This window comes from Schistocerca americana, chromosome 4 (assembly GCF_021461395.2).
Source record: "Schistocerca americana isolate TAMUIC-IGC-003095 chromosome 4, iqSchAmer2.1, whole genome shotgun sequence".
NCBI classification, from domain to species: Eukaryota; Metazoa; Arthropoda; class Insecta; order Orthoptera; family Acrididae; genus Schistocerca; species Schistocerca americana.
In genome coordinates, this window is record NC_060122.1 from 382,965,598 (window position 1) to 382,988,194 (window position 22,597).

The 22,597-nt window shown below is 42.2% G+C and overlaps 1 protein-coding gene across 3 annotated transcripts in view; it reads right to left on the reverse strand.

Moving 5' to 3' along the window:
- Positions 1 to 22,597, reverse strand: part of LOC124612734 (uncharacterized transporter slc-17.2-like) — a 507,667-nt gene that overhangs the window by 160,607 nt on the left and 324,463 nt on the right. For all 3 annotated transcript variants that reach the window (XM_047141112.1, XM_047141110.1, XM_047141111.1), the window contains one exon: positions 11,506 to 11,735. In XM_047141112.1, coding sequence (XP_046997068.1) covers positions 11,506 to 11,735 — 230 coding nt within the window. The remainder of the gene's footprint in view (positions 1 to 11,505; positions 11,736 to 22,597) is intronic.

Below are 22,597 nucleotides of genomic sequence, written 5' to 3' on the forward strand. Positions count from 1 at the left end.
TCAATGAAATCGTGTAAGGACTTTTACATCTTAGGAAGAGGCACGGTATAGGGGAAACCTGATCTTTGATTGTGTACGGAAACCTTAAGCCCACAGAAGATTTAACTGGCGTACGTGTATGAAGGTAGAAAGAATGAAATACATGGACCGAAGCGTTATTTACAGCTTGCACAGAAACCAGACTGCACGTATAAGAGCCGAAGGACATGAAAGGCAAAAAGTGGTTCAGAATTCAGTGAGAGCGGTTACACCCCAATCCACGATGTTGTTCCATCTGTACATTGAGCAAAGCAGTAAAGGAACCCAAAGATAAATTTTGAGAGGGGATTATAATTCAAGAAGAAGAAACAAAAATTTTCAGTTTTGCCAATAACACTGTAATTCTGTCACAGACGGCAAAGACTTGCAAGAGCAGTTGAACACAATCGATAATATTTGAAACGCGATTATAAGACGAACATCAACAAAAGTAAAACAAGAGTAGCAGAATGTAAGTCTAATTAAAGCAGGTGATTCTGAGGGAATTAGACATGAAAATGAGGCACTAAAAGTGGTGTCATGTTTGCTACTTCGGCAGTATAATAATTGATAATGGCCAAAGCAGAGAAAACATAAAATGCAGACTGACTGTAGCAAGAAAAGCATTTGTGAAAAAAAACATTTGTTACTAAAGAATACAAATTTAAGTGTTAGGAAGTATTTTCTGAATGTATTTTCCCGGAGTGTAGCCTTGTACGGAAGTGAAACGTAGACGTAAACAGTTCAGACAGGAAGAGAATAGAAGCTTTTGAAATGTTTTGCTACAGAAGAATGTTTAAGATTAGATGGACAGATTGCGTAGCTAACGAAGACACACTGAATCGAACTAGGAAAAAAGAAGTTTATGGCACAACTTCGCTAAAAGAAGGCCTGGGTCGATAGAATACGTCTTAAAAAATCGAGAAATCGTTAGTTTGGTAGCGGAGGGAAGTGTGTGGCGTGGGGGTGGGGTGGGAAGGGAGGGGCTAAAATCGTACAGGGAGACAATGATTAAAGTAAGCAGGTTCATGAGAATGTGGGTTGAAATAGCTATTCGGAGATGAAAAGGCTTCCACAGAACAGAATAGCATGTAACATCAAACAAGTCTTCTGGACTGCAGACCACAACAGCAACAACAACAACGACACATAAGAAACGTTTATAGTTGTTCTGCCGCATCACTACTTCTGTTGTAATATAGCATTGCTTCTGCCCTTCGGACCGTCTCACGCATTCAAAGTTACGTAGCAACTGGATGTAGTGAAACAAGGTTTAAGAGATTAACTTCTCATGGTCGGGATTCACAGTCATGTAAAAATTTTTAAAGGACATCATATTCGCCGTTGAGTGTAGAAATTATTTATTTCACTATTACCACTTCGGCCTTAGGGCCATTTTCAAGCGGTACTGCAAAATGATTTGCTCAGCAAATGTTAGACTTTATATCATCGTCAAAAATAGGCCTTAGCGCTACGTTTCCATCGATTTGCTACGATTTACATGAATGATTTAACAATGTGAAAGTCTGACATGAGCAAAATCTTTTGCACAACGATATGAAATTGACCTAAAGGCTGAAATTGCAGTAGTAAAATAAATATTTGCTACGGTCAATGGGGAATATGATGTCCTTCCTTTAGAGCGTTCCAAGCAACGGGGTAGAGACGGTGCCCGTAGAAAACACGTCATTATACGGCTTCATTCTCCAGCCATTCGGAACAGAACGTCTAGGGGAATACGTTATGCAGATTACGTGTGCATATTGTGACATGACACTTACCGTGCTGGTAAAGACGTCCGTCTGAATACACACGCTAATTTCAGCAGATACGCGACCAATTATGTGTAATTTTCATTTAATGTGAGCGTGCTGAGTAGCCGTAGAATATGTATGGCAGAGTGAAGTGGAGCAGTTGGAAGGCTGTGATGTGGAGCGATTGGAACGATAAGAGGGAGGAACAAACTGGTGCCCAGGAAAACGCGTTACTGTAGACTATCAAACATTATGAAACCGGTGAGTGAGTATGTTCTTTCCGAAGAATGAATTTATAGTGAAGTATTCAAACATTCCTGTCCTTGGGTCAAAATTATAAAAAGGGTAGGGGATCCTGAACAGGCTCATACGAGGATGTGATAGTCGGAAATTATTACAAGCAACATACATTCTATAGCAAGAATGTTAGCTCCTACCGTCACGAACTTCTATCTAAACGCATGAGCTGCAAACCTGCACAAAATTTTGCTGCTTTCTCTTAATAATCTGTTATAAAACGACACAGGCAGCTGGTTCTTTCACTCAGTTCCTTCACTTTCCGCTAAGTCTTCACAGGTTGCCGAAGTCATGTTATCCCACAGGTCTGTAGACGCATCGTCAAGCTGAAATCACACCCGTTAGGGGAAAACGTTAGGTCCAGTCTAAATAACTACGGTAGGACATCTTAGACGACAACTATCAGCAGAATTATTTATTTTTTGTTGCCGTTAAAACACACAATAGGTGTGTTGTGCTTTAATCATTTACTGAAATTTTCCTTATAGGAAAACGCCACTAAATTTAAAGGAAACCCTTTTGAACTGTGAGAGTATAAAAATGTGGGAATCACCACGATAATTCATCCTAGTCATCAATCTTTCGAGCGTTGTCATGCTGCCCTCTATGTGCGACTTTTTCAATACTGTGTATACGTCATATTGATTCTTCTTCCCTCTCCAGTGTTCCACTGTTTTCAGAGTTAAATTCTCAACGGCACAAGCAACAAATGCCCCATTAATCTCTCCCTTCTCCTGGTGAAAATCTTCTATAGGCTCATGACCTCTGCTGTTCTTCCTGTTACCAATAGATTTCGTATGTTAGATATTCTTTTGTTTCCTAACATCCTTCTTTGGAACCAGTTTTGGATGATTGTAATTTACTTTTCTGTTATCCTGCAAAGTGCCAAGTTTGAGTGTCATACAACACTGTGCTCCGAATAAGTACATTCAGGAACTCCTTGGAATGTAACGTTTAGTAGCAATAACGTTATTTCGTTGCAGAGGCAAGAGTGACGTATATATTTTCATCACTCCAGATAGACCTATTATATGATACGAAAACGTTTTTACTGTAGAAACAGATCTCATGCGTGAACAATACAAATTGCAGTAAGTGCGACTCTGATCATTGCTTGTGTATCACCTACATCTACATTCACACTCCACACTCAGCAGGTCACCATACACTACACGGTGGAGGGTACCTTATACCACTGTCGGTCATTGGCTTTCCTTTCCCACTCGCAAATGGAGTAAAGGGAAAAACAGCTGTCTGTATCCTCGCGGTCCTTATGCGAGGTGTACGTCGGTGGCAGTAGGGTCGTTCTACAGTCTGTCGCACATGCTGATTCTCTAAACTTTCAGAACTCTATTTCGCAAAAATAACACCTTCTTCCCTTCATCTGAATTCTCCGAACATTTGTGTAATAGTCACGTGCTGATCGAATTTTCCGGCAACAAATAGAGCAGCCTGCCTCTGAATTTCTTCCGCGTCTTTGTTTAATCCGACCTGATCGTAATCCCAAACTATCAAGCAATACTCAGGCATGAGCTACTCAAGTGTTCTTTACGCAGTCTCCTTTACAGAGGAGCTACACTTTCCTACAAGTCACCCAATAAACCGAAGTCGACCATTCGCCTTTCCTATTACCCATCTTACGTGAACGTTCCATTTCATGTTGCTTTACATCTTGACGCCTAGATATTTCATCGACGTGGTTGTATCAAGGAGCACTCCATTAAAACGTTGTTAGAGCACTGAAGTGTTGTTTTTCATCCTAATCTGTATTAACTTACGTTTTCCCAGACTTAGAGCAAGCTGTCACTCATCACGCCAAATAGAATTCTACACAAGTCATCCTGTATTCTCTTACGGTGACCCAACGGCGACACTTTCCCGCGTCTAGTCTAACAGCATCATCAGCAAACAATTGTAGACTGCTGCACACACTGTCCGCCATATCTTTTATGTATAAATACAAAAACCTGTACTTATGAATTGTGAGACTACTTCAAGAGGTTACACTATCACTAGAATTAAATGTACATAAATGATCTGAGCAATATCTTCAAGAGGAATATATGAAGAGCGTACGCTATCTTCAGATTCATATGAAAACAGTGTCGTGTTAATAGAGAGAAGCCCAGACGGTAATTTCAATCTCACGAAGCTCTCTCATAGAGGTCTTGCGAGATGTTGTCAATGGCTGTGGCAATGGGTATTCTCATTTCTAGCAACGTCGTAGGATGTGGAGGTAAGTAAAATTCGCCTTAACGAAACTTCACAAGAAAACAACGTGCCCTGTCGGAAGGTGTGTGTGTCGTAATGTACGATCAATTCATCAAAAAAAATTTCAAATGTGTGTGAATTCCTACGAGACCAAACTGCTGAGGTCATCGGTCCCTAGACTTATACACTACTTAAATGAACTTATACTAAGAACAACACACCCACACTTGCCCGAGAGAGGACTCGAACCTCCGGCGGGAGGGGCCGCGCAGTCCGTAACATGGTGCCTCAGATCACTCTGCGCCGCAATTCATCAATCTGGCAGTTGATGATTTAGGTATTTCTGGATATTCAAATTCGATTAGACTGGAGCCTACCTCACTGTGAACCGAAGCCTTCTGTGTTCTCCTGCCTAGTAAATTGTAGCATTAACAAATTTATCTACATATCCGGGATCACATTTCCTGCAACGGTACTATCGAGAAACTGAAATAGGCTAGGGAAATTTCAAAAGACTCTTCGTTTCTTGTGCTTATTGACTTTTATGCTGAAATGAGACATCTTCAAGTATATTTTTCAATCCTGCACTGCTATTTTATAGAAGGAAAAATTAATTGGCTCGCATGTCAGTCTCCTGAGTGGTTTTACGTGCGTGAAGACTGATGCGAGAGGTCGATATAGTCATTGAGATGTGCGCAGATTGTCGGAAGTTTCCAAGTACATGGGAGTTTTCAAAATACTTTGCTGGATTCGTTTTCTTGTAGCAGGGTCCTCACTGTGGGTCCCCGTTTGGCCGATTGCTCGAATCGTGTAATACCCAGATTCCCAGGTCAGTCGAATGTGACAGTAGCCCGATATTGGACTACATGGCAACTTGAGATCAGGCATAGTCTTTGGCAATGTTCCAGTCGAGCTACGTCTGACGATCACAAGGGAAATATTGCGCACTCAAGCAAATCGCAACTCCTTCACATTTGCGCCCGCCGTCCGAGAACAAGTAATGAACTCCCTGGAATATTCTGTATCATCCTACTCCATTGGTCGGAGACTAGCAGCAGAAATACCTGAATACCTAAATTATCAACCGTCAGATTGATGAATTCCACGCGGAGTGGTCGCGCTGTGTAGGGGGCCCTGTCACGGATTGCGCGGCCCCTCCCGCCGGAGGTTCTAGTCCTCCCTCGGGCGTGGGTGTATGTGTTGTTCTTAGCGTAAGTTAGTTTAAGTAGTGTGTAAGTCTAGGGGTCAATGACGTCAGCAATTTGGTCCTTTAGGAGACCAGCAGCAGCCAGACCACGGGATTACCGTTCGATGTGTAAACTGTCGCTAACACCACAGCACAACCGGCTGCGTTTGGAGTGGTACCTAGACCAGGTTCTGCACTGCCTCGGATAACCATTGTCGGCCAATATGGCAGCGACCATTGTTTTTGAAAGGCACTGAGTGTTACTGCTGACGTCCTGATACGGGTAGGAGTCGGGTATGGCATCAGCTCAGGGCTGCTAGTGATTGACATAACTCTGCAGGCACAATGGTACCTCTCCGATGGCCACCCTCCTCATGTGTTTCACCTATCATGCGAGAGTACCTTGGTGCCATTTTTCAACATGACAATGTTCTGTTGGACATGACACGTGTCTCTCTCAACTATCAGGCGTGATGTTGAGATACTTGAGTGGCCAGCAAGATCCCTAGATCTTGTAACCTATAGTGGTCTTATCTAACTTCTTTGTCTGTTTTTCACTTAATGTGATTTCTGTACAACCATGCTCTTTGATATAACATGGATGTAAATGTTTTATTTATTATTTATGATAATTTATCTAATTGTATTTAATCTCTGGAAGTAATGACAGAAGTAATGTCCTGTAAAAGAGTTGAAATGTTATATTTTACTGGTTCATGCACAGGGAAAGCCCCTCCACAACGGAACTGGCTAGGTGGGAGTAAAGAAGGTGGTTCTGGCGGTCGAGCTGCAAAGTCCCTGTGTACCATGAGTCAGTCGGTGGGCAGCAGGCGAAGAGTGCACATCTTCGGAACTGAAAGAGGCGAGAAGAACTGCAAGATTGTATAATACAGCTACGGATGTGGAAGTAATGGGGCTTATTATTCATGCCATACTTCCGGTATCTCTCTACTATGAAAATCCGACGCGAAGAAGAGAATTTTCAGAGCTTGTTGCACAGAAAGAGCCATGGATACTTTTGCCGCCATTTTTGAATAGCACAGGAGATCGACGCAGCCACCACCTTCAGCTCAAATTATCAGTTGACTACTGTATCATTGCTTGGACCAGTTACGTGGTTTTGTTTTCATTAATAATTTTGTCTTCTGCAAACTTTGTGTTGAGCCTTACTCATTTAGACAGGGTCATATCAAGTGTTACGATGAATCCGAGTGTCCTGTTTTACTGTACTGAAAAGCAATGATCGTCTTTAATAAAAGTTAATAAACTTTGTAGGATTGTAAAGCACATAATTATTTAGTGAGCATTAGTATAGAAATACTCCTCGTAGTTCTCATAAATGGGCAGTTAAACTATTCAGTTCAAAGAATTTTCTTACTGAAATAATAGTGTTTACAGTTTCATTTCTCATGTCGTTGACAGTGTTCCCCATATTGTGTTGTGTCTAAAGAGTTCAGCTACGACCTGAATCTACCGATAAATTAGTTTCTGGGTGCCCATAGCTGAACGAGAGATTAATGCCATATTACAATAACAATAATCAAGAATAAGCAACTGACTACAAATATTCAAACTATACTAGGATATAAACAAAAGATACAATTACTTCATAATTATTGTAATAGCAGTCATTTACTATGATTAAACTAACAAAAGAACCTCTTCTCCAAGTCAGTAGTGCTCCACCATTAGTAAGGCTTTTATCTACAGTTGTTATTATGTCCCTGCTGTAACGTTCAGATAGTAAGTGTTATTCACAGCCAGTTGTTGCCTACACGCATTAATACTCTTCCAGTGTACTTCAAGTCAAATCACTGGTGTATTACTTGGTAAAGTGTGGCTAGTGTCTTGTATGTTACAAACAAAACAGAAGTTTAGTTTTAAGTAAAGTCAACACACAGGAGATCGACGCAGCCACCACCTTCAGCTCAAATTATCAGTTGACTACTGTATCATTGCTTGGACCAGTTACGTGGTTTTGTTTTCATTAATAATTTTGTCTTCTGCAAACTTTGTGTTGAGCCTTACTCATTTAGACAGGGTCATATCAAGTGTTACGATGAGTCCGAGTGTCCTGTTTTACTGTACTGAACCATGCTAGTACTGGGGTACAACTTTGCCTAATTAGGCTGTCGACGTTTCTTTTTACGTAATTGCAGTTTACTTGATTACTGATAGAACCTTGGTTAGATTCCCGTTTGTTTTACCATTATTTCCTCTCAATAACAATCTTCCCAGAGTCCTAAAACAGTCCGGTACCTCCGCATTGCACACAGTCATGGTTACAAAATTCCTTTCACAAAGGTAACAGATCGGCAGATTACTATTTTAATAGTAGCTGACAGTGTAATAATCTGTCCCCCGTGGAATATATGTGGAACCATCTCGCAGCGCCAGTATCAAGCATATCAAGGACCCGTTGCAACAACAGTCAGCTTGCCTCAGGAGTGGATAAAACGGCTGTATGACAGGCTTCCCAACCGAATCAGTGGATGCATCCAGGCCAGAGAGGGGTGCTATGTCATACTGATAAGGAGGCCGCGTACTGTCAACTTCTTTGTAAATTTGACTGAAAAAGCATCGGGTACTCTCTCAACTCATGAAGTTTCATTTCTTTTCGGCCTTCCCTTCTAGACGCATCTCTTTTTATGCCAAGCAATGTATCTTTAACCTCTGTCATTGGTTGAAGTATGATTTCCTTTATTTTCTTCCCATTACGGTACAGTTTCAGTTGTAGAGACATTTTCAAATGTACAACCCATTAGAATGCCCTTAGTTGGATCAGAGTTCAGAAATTTATCAATTCGTGCAAGCAATAGTGTAGTCGTATGAGATGTTGCTATATTTAGTCTAATATGCTCATACTGTTCTGTATGGTCAAGGCCAAAAATTATTGGGAACATCCAACTTCTTTCTCAAAATTTTTGAAACTCAAGACTTAAGTCTTAGAGAATAGGAAAAAACATTAATTCACTAAATGCATCAACATTGAGGTAAATAAAAGTCAAATTGTTACTGTCAGCAAAGTCACAGAAAACGTTACTGAAAGTTATTTCAGTAACGTGAAAGGGACACTAGGCAAATAATAAAAGGATAGGAAGAGATCAAGGGTTTTGTGGAAGTGAAGAATCTACACAAACAGATTAACTAATAGTTAATTCCTCTGAATGTTGAACAACATACCTAGTTTCAATTATCGATTTCAAGGTAACGTTAGAGAAATAATACGCAAAACCACTGCAGAATGCAGTGAGATAAAAATTTGCAAACATAATTCAAAAATATTCTGAGATATTTTACTGAAATTTTCCTATATTTCCAAAGACCGCGAACTGATGTGATACAATGACATCGTTGTTTGAAGACCACAGCAGCCTGCCAACAGCGAGTATAACATAATTAGAACACTGCTGAGATTTCCGGCTAACAGGGAACCCAATCGCCAGAAGTGAACCAGTTAAATCTTTGCCACGTCTCAATAGCATCATTTAACGCAATTCCTGAAACCTCAGTAATTTTTCTTGCATTGAGGAAGCCTCACGCTAATGATACGTTATCGTCCTCTAACTAAAACAACACCGAAAATGAAATTTATGGGAGAAATAGTGCTGATATTTGGAGCAAAGGAGGATGACCGAGGTAACTTTTACAGCCCAATTGTATTTCAGAAAAAATTATGTAAAAATGTAGAATACGAAGCTCTAAACTTATAAAATTGAATCATTACTTCTACGAAGGTTAAGAAGGCAAATTAACATACAGTTTAACGATATATCTGACAGTTACATAATTTTTCCAGAATGTTCTACAAAAATAATTAGCAGAATTAATCTTTCATAGTGAAAAGCAACAGCGTGTAAATATGGGAGAGAAATAATTCGTCTCAAATACCGAAATTACACCAAAATACATCGAAACAGAAATAGGTGAAAACGGAAAAGCGTGTTTTAATATCACAGGAATACTATACAGCAAAACAATTTAGAAATATCTCATATACACTCCTGGAAATGGAAAAAAGAACACATTGACACCGGTGTGTCAGACCCACCATACTTGCTCCGGACACTGCGAGAGGGCTGTACAAGCAATGATCACACGCACGGCACAGCGGACACACCAGGAACCGCGGTGTTGGCCGTCGAATGGCGCTAGCTGCGCAGCATTTGTGCACCGCCGCCGTCAGTGTCAGCCAGTTTGCCGTGGCATACGGAGCTCCATCGCAGTCTTTAACACTGGTAGCATGCCGCGACAGCGTGGACGTGAACCGTATGTGCAGTTGACGGACTTTGAGCGAGGGCGTATAGTGGGAATGCGGGAGGCCGGGTGGACGTACCGCCGAATTGCTCAACACGTGGGGCGTGAGGTCTCCACAGTACATCGATATTGTCGCCAGTGGTCAGCGGAAGGTGCACGTGCCCGTCGACCTGGGACCGGACCGCAGCGACGCACGGATGCACGCCAAGATCGTAGGATCCTACGCAGTGCCGTAGGGGACCGCACCGCCACTTCCCAGCAAATTAGGGACACTGTTGCTCCTGGGGTATCGGCGAGGACCATTCGCAACCGTCTCCATGAAGCTGGGCTACGGTCCCGCACACCGTTAGGCCATCTTCCGCTCACGCCCCAACATCGTGCAGCCCGCCTCCAGTGGTGTCGCGACAGGCGTGAATGGAGGGACGAATGGAGACGTGTCGTCTTCAGCGATGAGAGTCGCTTCTGCCTTGGTGCCAATGATGGTCATATGCGTGTTTGGCGCCGTGCAGGTGAGCGCCACAATCAGGACTGCATACGACCGAGGCACACAGGGCCAACACCCGGCATCATGGTGTGGGGAGCGATCTCCTACACTGGCCGTACACCACTGGTGATCGTCGAGGGGACACTGAATAGTGCACGGTACATCCAAACCGTCATCGAACCCATCGTTCTACCATTCCTAGACCGGCAAGGGAACTTGCTGTTCCAACAGGACAACGCACGTCCGCATGTATCCCGTGCCACCCAACGTGCTCTAGAAGGTGTAAGTCAACTACCCTGGCCAGCAAGATCTCCGGATCTGTCCCCCATTGAGCATGTTTGGGACTGGATGAAGCGTCGTCTCACGCGGTCTGCACGTCCAGCACGAACGCTGGTCCAACTGAGGCTGCGAAAGGTGGATATACACTGTACTAGTGCCGACATTGTGCATGCTCTGTTCCTGTGTCTCTGTGCCTGTGGTTCTGTCAGTGTGATCATGTGATGTATCTGACCCTAGCAATGTGTCAATAAAGTTTCCCCTTCCTGGGACAATGAATTCACGGTGTTCTTATTTCAATTTCCAGGAGTGTATATAAAGTATGTAGTAAATTGGCTCTACGAAAGATATACATAATCAGAAATACACAATTATAAGTACAATACTAAAGGACTGCATGTAGCAGTAACTCTACAAACTGAATACCCTTCCATATATTTTTCAAACGGATTGAACAGATACTTTAAGTTGAGTGATACGAAAAGTTAATCTTTGGTTGGACATTTCTGTTCAACAAAATACCAAAACAAGGATTTGTATCTTTCTAAATGAAAGAGGTAACAATAGCCTTGACCAAAGTTATTAAAGCTTAACCAGTCAATTGTGTCAAGGTAATGAAGTCTGGAAGTTTCTTTCTGTCTTTTTCTGAGTCTTCAAGCTTATGCCTTTCCAATTATTTTCCAAGTTCACAGAAAGGACAAATGTGGTGGGAGGGAACGGTGAAAAAAATGGAAATACGAAACAAATTTTGGCAATGAAATACTTAATTTAGAGGACAAACTCAGGCCAAGTAAAAAAATCGGGAACAACAACGATATAAGAAAGAAAAATGCTGCATGGGGAGAAAGTTAAGCAGTGTGGTGACGGTTAGAGACAACAAAGACTAACAGAAACTGTTATTATACAATTCCGCTTTATCAGCATTACAATTGTAGCTGCACAAGCTTAATTCAACACACGATCTTCGAACGGATGCAGAAACTTCATTCAAGTGAAGTGATGAGGAGCTAACGGAGACTTACGTGCGTGACGACTGCGGACCCTGGGTTCTGCTGGTGCACGGGACAGCCATCCTTGCCGAGACCGTCCTCGGAGAAGTTGCGGCTGCTACCGCTCTTGAGGAAGTCGGCGCTGGTGTCGCTCACCATACAGACGAGGGCGAAGCTCAGGTTGTAGCGCATCAGGATCAGGTTGAACAGCGTCGCGAATGCGCACATCGTGAACGTCAGTCGACACGATCCCATCAGCGGCGCTGTTAAAAGAACGGAACAATCAAGTGACATTCATAACAGCTATGCGAACACTATGCTACGACAGCCTCTTCCCCATGTCTTACTTCCAATGTCGTCACGACAAGACTCCTGTTGGTTTCAGTTTCATTAGCTGTCAGAAATGATTTGAATGTGTGTCATATCCCAAAATAAATAGGGACAACAGATTTCTTTAGCCGAGCGGTCTAAGGCGCTACAGTCACGGACTGTGTGGCTGGTCCCGGCGGTGGTTCGAGTCCTCCCTCGGGCATGAGTGTGTGTGTTTGTCCTTAGGATAATTTAGTTAAAGCACTGTGTAAGCCTAGGGACTGATGACCTTAGCAGCTAAGTCCCATAAGATTAAAAAAATAATAATTCTGAAGTGTAAGCATGTTTTTGAAGTCAAAAGGCAATCCACATTGATACAGGTTTGGCGAAACCGTGCTGCAACTAAAGCCTAGTTCATACGACGACACCAGGTTGCAGGCAACTGCGCTACCTGCCACTGCGCGTGTGCCTCGAGCGTTTTTGGTGAAACTAAACACTTTCGGCGTGTTCCAACTTTGGCGACGCTAGTTGCATGAATTTTGAGGTTACATGTGTTCGTAGGGTGTAGACAAATTGAAATATGAAGTGAGGAACGAATAATAATGTTCACTTTTTGGATATCTATGCTTCGCACAGTTCTTTGTGGGAGTTCAGTGATGCTGATTACTGAAATAAGCAACACATTGCTACCACTGAGACCGTCATGTGCGATCATAACATAGATGGTTTGACAATATTTGAGCTGCAGGGCAAAATTTATTGAGTTAGGAGCACATATACAACTGAATTAAGAAAAATACGGGCAAGTGTAGTTCTAGCTGTGGCAAAGCTCTCGTCTACAAGACTAAAATCCCATCGTTCGAGTTGACCAACTCTTGGTTAAGGAATATTGTTGACAGGAGGGAAGGCTATACAAATTTAAGAAGCTGCATTCGTTTTTCAATATTCATCTATTTAAAACGTCGCAGCAGTGCTCCCCATTCACATATGTTAGAATTTTGAAATATTGCCACTGTTCAGATCTATCTTCAAGAGAGTAGTTTGCAAACCATTCTCTTCTTAATGCGGCCTGCTTCGAATAATTATTGCTGTTAACGTTAATAATTATTACTGATAATGTTAATAATTATTGGTGTCAATGGAAAAGCGTCATCACCAACTGAAACCACATCTTATAGCATGCCGAGTGTTCTCGATAGCAATGCACGCGATATGATATGTAATTTCAGTTATGGCGACAGTGCTTCATGAGTTACAGTACCATTATCCCTTATCACATAATTAATTCTATTTAGACGAAACGTGAACAGTTCTGGTGACATTCTAAGATAATTAAAAGAACTTCTTGGGTCTTCCGTTATAAATTATTTCAGCAAGGATGTTTAGCAACCGAGCTGACGTCTTTCCTTCATCCAGTCACGAATCGAAATACGTTTTAGTTTTTTGTTATGCAGTGATTTCACGTGACAAGCTTCAACTCCATGACAAGTCGTGATACGTGCAGCTGCCAAAACTTTCATTTCAGACACGAGTCAGGGATAAACAAAGCGACGAAATTGAAGTGTATACTGATGTCGCCGTGTCTACAGCATATACACCACTTGCGTGCAACTCACTCCACGCAACGATTGGCGCAACCCAATGTCGTCATGTAAACTAGGCTTAAATGGTGTTTTCTTCTTGGAGAATGACTTTCCTACATAGATAACTTAATACTGCCCTGAAAAAGGTTTCTTGGATATAATTATTAGCCCCTTCAACAGAATCGTGTACCTTTTACCTACCCTCTGACTGAGGTGATACAGTTACTGAACAGTTCAAAGAAGACTTGAGTATCATTTCAAATAGGTACCCCCATTTACATAATTATAATTGGTGGTAACTTCAATCTATCCTCGATATGTTGGTGAAAATACATGATCAAAGCCGGTAGTAGGTATAAATAATCATCAGAAATTGTACTAAATTCTTTCACCAAAAATTATTTTGACAATTAGTCCAGGAGCCCACTTGAAGTGTAAATGATTGCGGAAACATACATGACCTCTTTCCAACAAATAAATTTGGAAACTTGTGGTAAGGTCTTATGGGACCAAACTGCTGACGTCATCGGTCCCTAAACTTACGCTAAACTAACTTAGGCTAAGAACGACACACACCGACACACACACACACACACACACACACACACACACACACACACACGCACACACACATGCCCGAGGGATGACTCGAACCTCCGACGCGGGGGGGGGGGGGGGGGGGGGGAGCCGCGCCGACCGTGACAAGACGCCTAAGACCGCGCGGCTGCCCCGCGCGGCTCGCAACAAATACTACTGAGCTAATAGGGAACGTCATGACAGGGATTAGTAAACATAAGGTCGTTGTTGTGACGCTGAATACAGTAACATTTACATCCACCAAAAATGAACGCAAAATATATCTATTTAAAACAGCAGATAAAAGTTCTCATGGCCCCTCCCCAACAAACAGTCTCCATTCCTTCCGAACTAATTACTTAAGTATAAATCTGATGTGGCTTAAATTTAAAAAAAAATAGTACGGACAGCAGCTGAAAGATTATACCACATAAATTAATGAAAGACGGATATGATCCCCCATGGTACACAAAACAGGTTAGAACACTGTTGCAGAAGCAACGAAAACAGCATGCCAAATTTAAAAATATGAGAAATGCTCAAGATTGGTGAAGTTTAACAGAAACTCAAAATTAATCACTGATTTGAAAAGTGAGATGTTTCAATAGTTTCCACAACGAAACTCTACCACGAAACCTGACACAAAATTCAAAGAGTTCTATTTCTATGTAAAATACACCAGCGAAAGATACAACCAATACTTTCATTGCGTGATATCAATGGCGCTGTTACTGATGACAGACCCACTACAGTGGACTTAGCCGGCCGGAGTGGCCGAGCGGTTCTAGGCGCTATAGTCTGGAACCGCGCGCCGGCTACGGTCGCAGGTTCGAATCCTGCCTCGGGCATGGATGTGTGTGATGTCCTTAGGTTAGTTAGGTTTAAGTAGTTTTAAGTTCTAGGGGACTGATGACCTCAGAAGTTAAGTTCCATAGTGCTCAGAGCCATTTGAACCATTTGAACAGTGAACTTACTAAATACAGTTATAAGAGGTCCATGACTAAGGAATTTACTGCTAGTGCACTCGACCAGATATAATTTCGATGGACTGCTCACGAACTGCCTGCGATATGTAAGCTATAAGATAATCTCAGACCAGAGAGCAGTGTTGGCTGCAGTAAGGGCAGTGTCAATAGAGTAAGTAGTAGCTAGGAGTCGTGTGTATGGAGCTGGCTGGGCCGGTCGTGGGGAGCGATGGCGGTGCCTGAGCGATGTAGCATAAAGTGAAAGCAGCCGCGCACATATGTAGTTAGTTACAACAAAATTTGTACTATTGTTATATCAAATCCCATGTAAATGTTTCAAAAAAAATATTTTAATAATAATCTTTCTTTACAAAATTAACTTTTTTGACAATCATTCATTTGAATTTGAAGAGTTTACTAATTTCTGCAATCCATGGTCATCCCTGTTATCGTAAAGAAAAATCAGTTGTTTCTTTTATACATGACAAATATAGCGGCATGCACTGCACTGGGCTGTGCCAGAAAAATTTCTTATAGGAGCAGGTATATACGCGTTTTCCCGCGACTTCATTGAGGTAAGAATTTTTAGTTTATTCAGTATGATCTTTCAGGGCCATGGTGCAGCACTGCTGACGTCACAGTCAGTTAATTATTGAAAGGTTACATATGAGTCACATTTTTTATTGGGAGGTTAGTCACGTTATTATTGCGAGGTTACACTGAATGTGAATATTATACTTATATATTTTCTGTTGGGAGGTTACACGGTTTTCAGAAATGCTTTCACTGACGAAGACGAAGAAAATAGTTGAGAATTCGAATCAGGAACTGCTGTCAATAGGCGGAACTTAGAACTAGATATTCACGGTGTAGCGAAGCAACTCAAATTACTTAATAAAGACAAATCTTCCGGTCCAGGTTACAAATCAATTAGATTCCTTTCAGAGTAAGCGATGCAATAGTTCCTTATTTACCAATCGCATACACCAGATCGCTAGGCGAACGATCCGTACCTAAAGACTGGAAAGTTTCACAGATCACAGTAACGGTCAAGAAAGGAAACAGGAATAGTCTGCTGAATTACAGATCCATAGGATTTTAGAACACATATTGTGTTCGAACATTAAAAATACGATCTATTGACACACATTTTGAACAGATTCACAAAATGTTGTTGTTGTGAAACACAGCTGGCTCTTCATTATTATGGGGCGCTGAGTGCTATCGACAGGGAATCTCAAATTGATTCCTTATTCCTAGAGTTCCAGTTTTTATTGCCGTCCGTCACAAGCGACTTCTAAACAAAATGCTTGTCTATGGAGTATCGTCTGAGCTATGGGATCGTGATTTCGTTTCAGAAAAGCCACGGAGTTTGTAACTGACGGAAAATAATGGAGTACGGCGGAAATGATATCTAGCGTTCAACAAGGAAGTGTTACAGGCCCTCTATTGCTCCTGATCTATATAAACGATTTAGGAGACAACGCTAGCAGCCCTATTAGATTTTTTCAGATGATGTTGCCATTTACCATATCATATGACCAAAACCAATTGCAAAATGATTTAGACAAGATATTTGTGTGGTACCAAAAGTGGCAATTGACCCTAAGTAATGAAAAATGTGAGGTCATGCACAAGAATACTAAAAGGAAGTCGCTAAATTTCGCTTACCCGATGAATAACACAAATCTAAAAACTGTCATTTCAACTAAGTACCTAGGGATAACAATTACGTACAACTTAAATTGGAACACCCAAATATGAGTAAATAATATTGTGGAGAAGGCAAACCAAAGACTGCGTTTCATTGGCAGAACACTTAGATGGTGCAACAAATCCACTAGAGTGCCTCCGCTTGCCCGCTCTATGCTAGAGTACTGCTGTGCGGTATGGGATCCTTACCAGATAAATTCACGAAGGACATCGGACAGTTTCAAAAAAGGGCAGCTCGTTTTGCAATATCGCGAATAGAGGAGGGTGTGTCACTGGTGTGATACTCAAGTTATGGTGGAAATCATTAAAACAAAGGCATTTCCAAGCGGCGAAGCCTATGGATGGAATTTCAATCTCCAACTTCCTCCTTCAAATGCGAAAATATTTTGTTGACGTCCACCTACGTTGAGACAAATGATCATCATGTTCGTTTGTACCGCGTCGTGTTGAGAACAGAACTGTGTGAAAGTGGTTCGATGAATTTGCATTGCAGAACAAATGCAAAAGCAAAACAATATGTGTTGTGGCTTGAAAAGAATCAATAGCTATTGACTGATAACAGTGATTAAATTCAGAGCAGGATAATTTAATATAGCTATAAACATACTTGTAGTCTGAGAGTCGGATTACAGGGAGTAGCGCTAAATTGTGGGCAAGCACTGTTGTAGAACCTTTGGTTCAACAGCGCTACTTTTAAGCAATATTCTAATTTCCAGAATGAGATATTCACTCTGCAGCGGAGTGTGCGCTGATATGAAACTTCCTGGCAGATTAAAACTGTGTGCCCGACCGAGACTCGAACTCGGGACCTTTGCCTTTCGCGGGCAAGTGCTCTACCAACTGAGCTACCGAAGCACGACTCACGTCCGGTACCCACAGCCCTACTTCTGCCAGTATCTCGTCTCCTACCTTCCAAACTTTACAGAAGCTCTTCTGCGAACCGTGCAGAACTAGCACTCCTGAAAGAAAGGATATAGCGGAGACATGGCTACCCACAGCCTGAGGGATGTTTCCAGAATGAGATATTCACTCTGCAGCGGAGTGTGCGCTGATATGAAACTTCCTGGCAGATTAAAACTGTGTGCCCGACCGAGACTCGAACTCGGGACCTTTGCCTTTCGCGGGCAAGTGCTCTACCAACTGAGCTACCGAAGCACGACTCACGTCCGGTACCCACAGCCCTACTTCTGCCAGTATCTCGTCTCCTACCTTCCAAACTTTACAGAAGCTCTTCTGCGAACCGTGCAGAACTAGCACTCCTGAAAGAAAGGATATAGCGGAGACATGGCTTACCCACAGCCTGAGGGATGTTTCCAGAATGAGATATTCACTCTGCAGCGGAGTGTGCGCTGATATGAAACTTCCTGGCAGATTAAAACTGTGTGCCCGACCGAGACTCGAACTCGGGACCTTTGCCTTTCGCGGGCAAGTGCTCTACCAACTGAGCTACCGAAGCACGACTCACGTCCGGTACCCACAGCCCTACTTCTACCAGTATCTCGTCTCCTACCTTCCAAACTTTACAGAAGCTCTTCTGCGAACCGTGCATGTCTCCGCTATATCCTTATGCTTATAGAGCGATTTGAAGTGGAACGTCCAGATTAAACCAATAAAGGAACGGTAGTTAACAGACTGAACGTACTGGAAGGGTCTCTGGGATGTGTTGTCACCTTACGAAGGAGGTAGCTTACGAAACCCTCCGTTCAGAAAAAAATGTTCAAATGTGTGTGAAATATTTTGGGACTTAACTGCTAAGGCATCAGTCCCTCAGCTTACACACAACTTAATTTAAATTATCCTAAGGACAAACACACACACCCATGCCCGAGGGAGGACACGAACCTCCGCCGAGACCAGCCGCATTGCCCCTGACTGCAGCGCCTTAGACCGCTCGGTTAATCCCGCGCGGCCTCCGTTCAGACAACACTTCAGTATTGTTCTCTAGTGTTCTTACCAGTTAGTTATGGTGCAGAATTCAAAGAAGGGAAGCGAATTTCAAGACGAATTAGTTTAGGAAGTACGAAATGTTACAGAGATTATCATCCAACTGCAGTGACAAACGCAACAAGAGGTGCTGTGTATCACGGTGTGAATCACTGTTAAAATTTCAAGAATGTACGTCCCGAGGAGATACCTCAATACATTGTTTCCTTCACACATATCACGAAAAGACCGTCAAGGTAAAATTAGAGACATCTGAGATGACAGGGAGATTTGCCAACAACCGTTCATCCGTGCACCATTCACGACTGGAACAGAAAAGGGGGAAGTGACAGTAGTACGTTAAGTTCCCTCTGCCACAGGCGGTAATGTGATTTAAGCAGTACAGACATAGATGCACAGTAGACGCAGATTCTAACAAAGGGAACAATTCATACCCAGGGATGTAGCATAATATTGGTTTGCACATTTCACGTGCAAAAAACTGTTAGAGAATATATAGAATCTGCATTGACATTATTCTTGTGGAACTTGAACTAGTGGGTCAGGAGAACCCCTGTCAGAAATCCTGCACGTGCTGCAGCTTCTCCACAGACTGCTTCCAACATCGCGGGACCCTATTGTGCGTTGTCATAGCCTAGGTACCGGTATGTGGCAGCACGCATTCAAGAGTCAGGCAGTGTGTATTCAAGACACCAGCCTAAGGTCGCTGGAAATGCTGTTTGTACATTTGCGTCTAATAACCTTGTCGTCGACAGCGTGTCAATGCCTAATTTTCTTCTTTCCTTCCGTGTCGACCGAGAGCGGGTTTTTGGGCCGTCACCAGAACCGGACCCAGGTACAAGTACCTGGAGTCCATGCACAGTGTCCCTCAGCATCCACTCTCGCTTACCTCGCCCCCCTCCCCCTCCCGTCCCCGTTACAACCACTCTACATACGTACAACTTTCGCTCACGATCCGTTGGTTCCACCATAGATATATATATATATATATATATATATATATATATATATATATATCGAGTAAACATAGCCTACTGCACATGTTCTAAACATCAAGCAGAGCTAGTCACGTGATTTTGGCACGACGCTGCTTGTCTACATTTCTTGGTAATAGTGAATAATACACGTATTCGCCTTGTTTTTTATACGTTTCTGCACGTTTGAGTATTAGTAATAGCTATGGTGCAGTGCTGTTGTTGCTAACTTTTCATGGGTATGTACAACAAATGTGTAATTGTAAATGTCATTTCGATATGAGGTACTTTCTATATTGGAAAAATATCGAGAGACGGTATCGTAAATTCTTACACTGTAGAGCTAATTTCTGCGATTTTTTCAGCCACATGGTTACGAGGCAAGTGCTAGACAATCTGGAAGTGTGTTTGAGTAATCTGCCAGTCATTGTATACATATTCGTGCTATGTTCATATGCAAATGAAATTTATACGTGACAGTCTGACTCATATGAAAATAAAATTTATACCTGACAGTCTGATAAATTTCCTCCAGTTTATGCACTGTCCTCAAACCGTTGTGTGTTTCTCAGTACCACCGCATGAGACAGTTTCTTGCGGTATGTGCTTTTTGTGTTCTACTTTTCCGAAAGATAAACAAAGAGTAGAAATATGGTACCACAAAATAAAACAGAAGAAGTTAGTCTTTTCAAAATATTCAGAAGTGTAAACTCCCTAAATAAAGTGTAATCTGAGCTATGATACTGCGTCTAAAAGGCACCATACTCTTCCTCCTCACATATTTAACCTGAGTTCCAGGTATCAAATTGTTAACACATAGCTTCACGGAATTTCTGAAGGTGATGGAGATGTTGAGGACAGAATTCTCGTTCTGCGCATCCGAATTCTCATTCCATAGATACAGTACCTATACTCTATGGATTCCGCCGGCAGACGTAGCCCCTCTGAAAGACGCCATTCCAATGAGTAGGTGGATGCTGACCTGTTGCTGTCTGTTGCTGCTACGCCTCACATGCAGAGACGAAGGCCGCTGTTGTCCAGTGTGATCCGCCCGTTGGCCTTAAAACAACGCTGCAGAGATCGTTTTGCCATCTGGAGACATCACTTCACAACTGATCACTGTCTGCTCGCTCGATGGGTCAGCTGCAATCATATGGTCGCTTTGCATATGCTGTTGATGTAACGTTCTGTTCGGACAGCCTACTTGCGAGACCAGAGACCTCGTTTGGAATTACCCATGACTGCCTGGCTGTTTTTAAGGAGGCTGAATATGTGTTTGTACTTTGCTTTGAGCGAATATAGATCTCTTACATGTTCTCTGTTAGGTAGTGCCACTTCTTTAACTTTCTGTTTAGCAGACGAATGTTTCCTGTGAACTCTACCATGACGATGTACACATTGGCTCGAGATACAACTATCTGATCTAAGACTGTTCTTACGTATGCACCAGCAAAATAGGAGCCGATAGTTTGCCCTCCTCGGCACTTTGTGAGGTTCTCAATGGCGATGTAACTCGAATACCATTACACGTGTACTGTGACTTCCGGACATGTTAAGTTTTGAGGGGGATTAAGGAAAAAACAATATAAGTACAATCACTTTCAGAAATATCAGAATACCTTGAACGACTAGAGATAGGATGTTCATATTCACAGGACATTTACATTAGTGCATTGTGCAGAAATCTACGTCGAAATCTACATGGATACTCTGCAAATAACATTTAAATGTCTGGCTGAGGGTTCATCGAACCGCCTTCATAGTTCTCTATTATTCCAATCTCGTATAGCGCGAGGAAAGAACAAACACCCATATCTTTCCGTACGAGCTCTGATTTCTCTTGTTTTATCAGAGTGGTCGTTTCTCCCTATGTAGGCCGGCGTCAACAAAATATTTTCGCATTCGTAGGAGAAAATTGGTGATTGGAATTTCGTGAGAAGATTGGTCCGCAACGAAAACCGCCTTTGTTTTAATGATGTCCAGCCCAAATCCTGTATCGTTTCAGTGACACTCTTTCTCGTATTTCGGGATAATACAAAATGTGCTTCCCTTCTCTGAACTTTTTCGATGTACTCCGTCAATCCTGTCTGGTAAGGATCCCACTCCGCACAGCAGTATTCTAAAACAGAACGGACAAGCGGAGCGTAGGCAGTCTCCTTAGTAGATCTGCTACATTTCCTAAGTGTCCTGCCAATAAAACGCAGATTTAGGTTAGCCTTTCCCACAACATTTTCTATGTGTTCCTTCCAATTTAAGTTCTTCGTAATTGTAATTCCTAGGCATTTAGTTGAAATTACGGCCTTTAGATTTGACTGATTTGTCGTGCAACCGAAGTTCAACGGTTTCCTTTTAGCACTCATGTGCTCACATGTTTCGCTGTTTAGGGTCAATTTACAATTTTCGCACCATACAGATATATTTTCTAAATCGTTTTGCAATTTGTTTTGATCTTCTGATGACTTTACTAGTCGGTAAACACAGCGTTATCTGCAAACAACCTGAGACGGCTGCTCAGATTGTCTTCCAAATCGTTAATATAGATAAGAAACAGCAAAGAGCCTATAACACTACCTTGGGGAACGCGAGAAATCACTTCGGTCTTACTCAAAGACTTTCCGTCAATTACTACGAACTGTGACCTCTCTGACAGGAAATCTCAAATGCAGTGACATAACTGAGACGATGTTCCATAATCACGCAATTTTGCTACAAGCCGCTTGTATGGTACAGTGTCAAAAGCCTTCCGGAATTCCAGAAATACGGAATCAATTTGAAATCCCTTGTCAATAGTGCCCAACATTTCATGCGGGTAAATAGCTAGTTGTGTTTCACAAAAACGTTGTTTTCTAAATCCGTGTTCACTGTGTATCAATAGGCCGTTTTCATCGAGATAATTCATAACGTTCGAACACAATGTATGTTTCAAAATCCTGCTGCATATCGACGTCAATGATATGGACCTATAATTTAGTGGATTACTCCTACTAGCTCTTTGAATATTGACGTGACCTGTGCAACTTTCCAGTCTTTGAGTACCGAACTTTCGTAGAGTGAGCGGTTG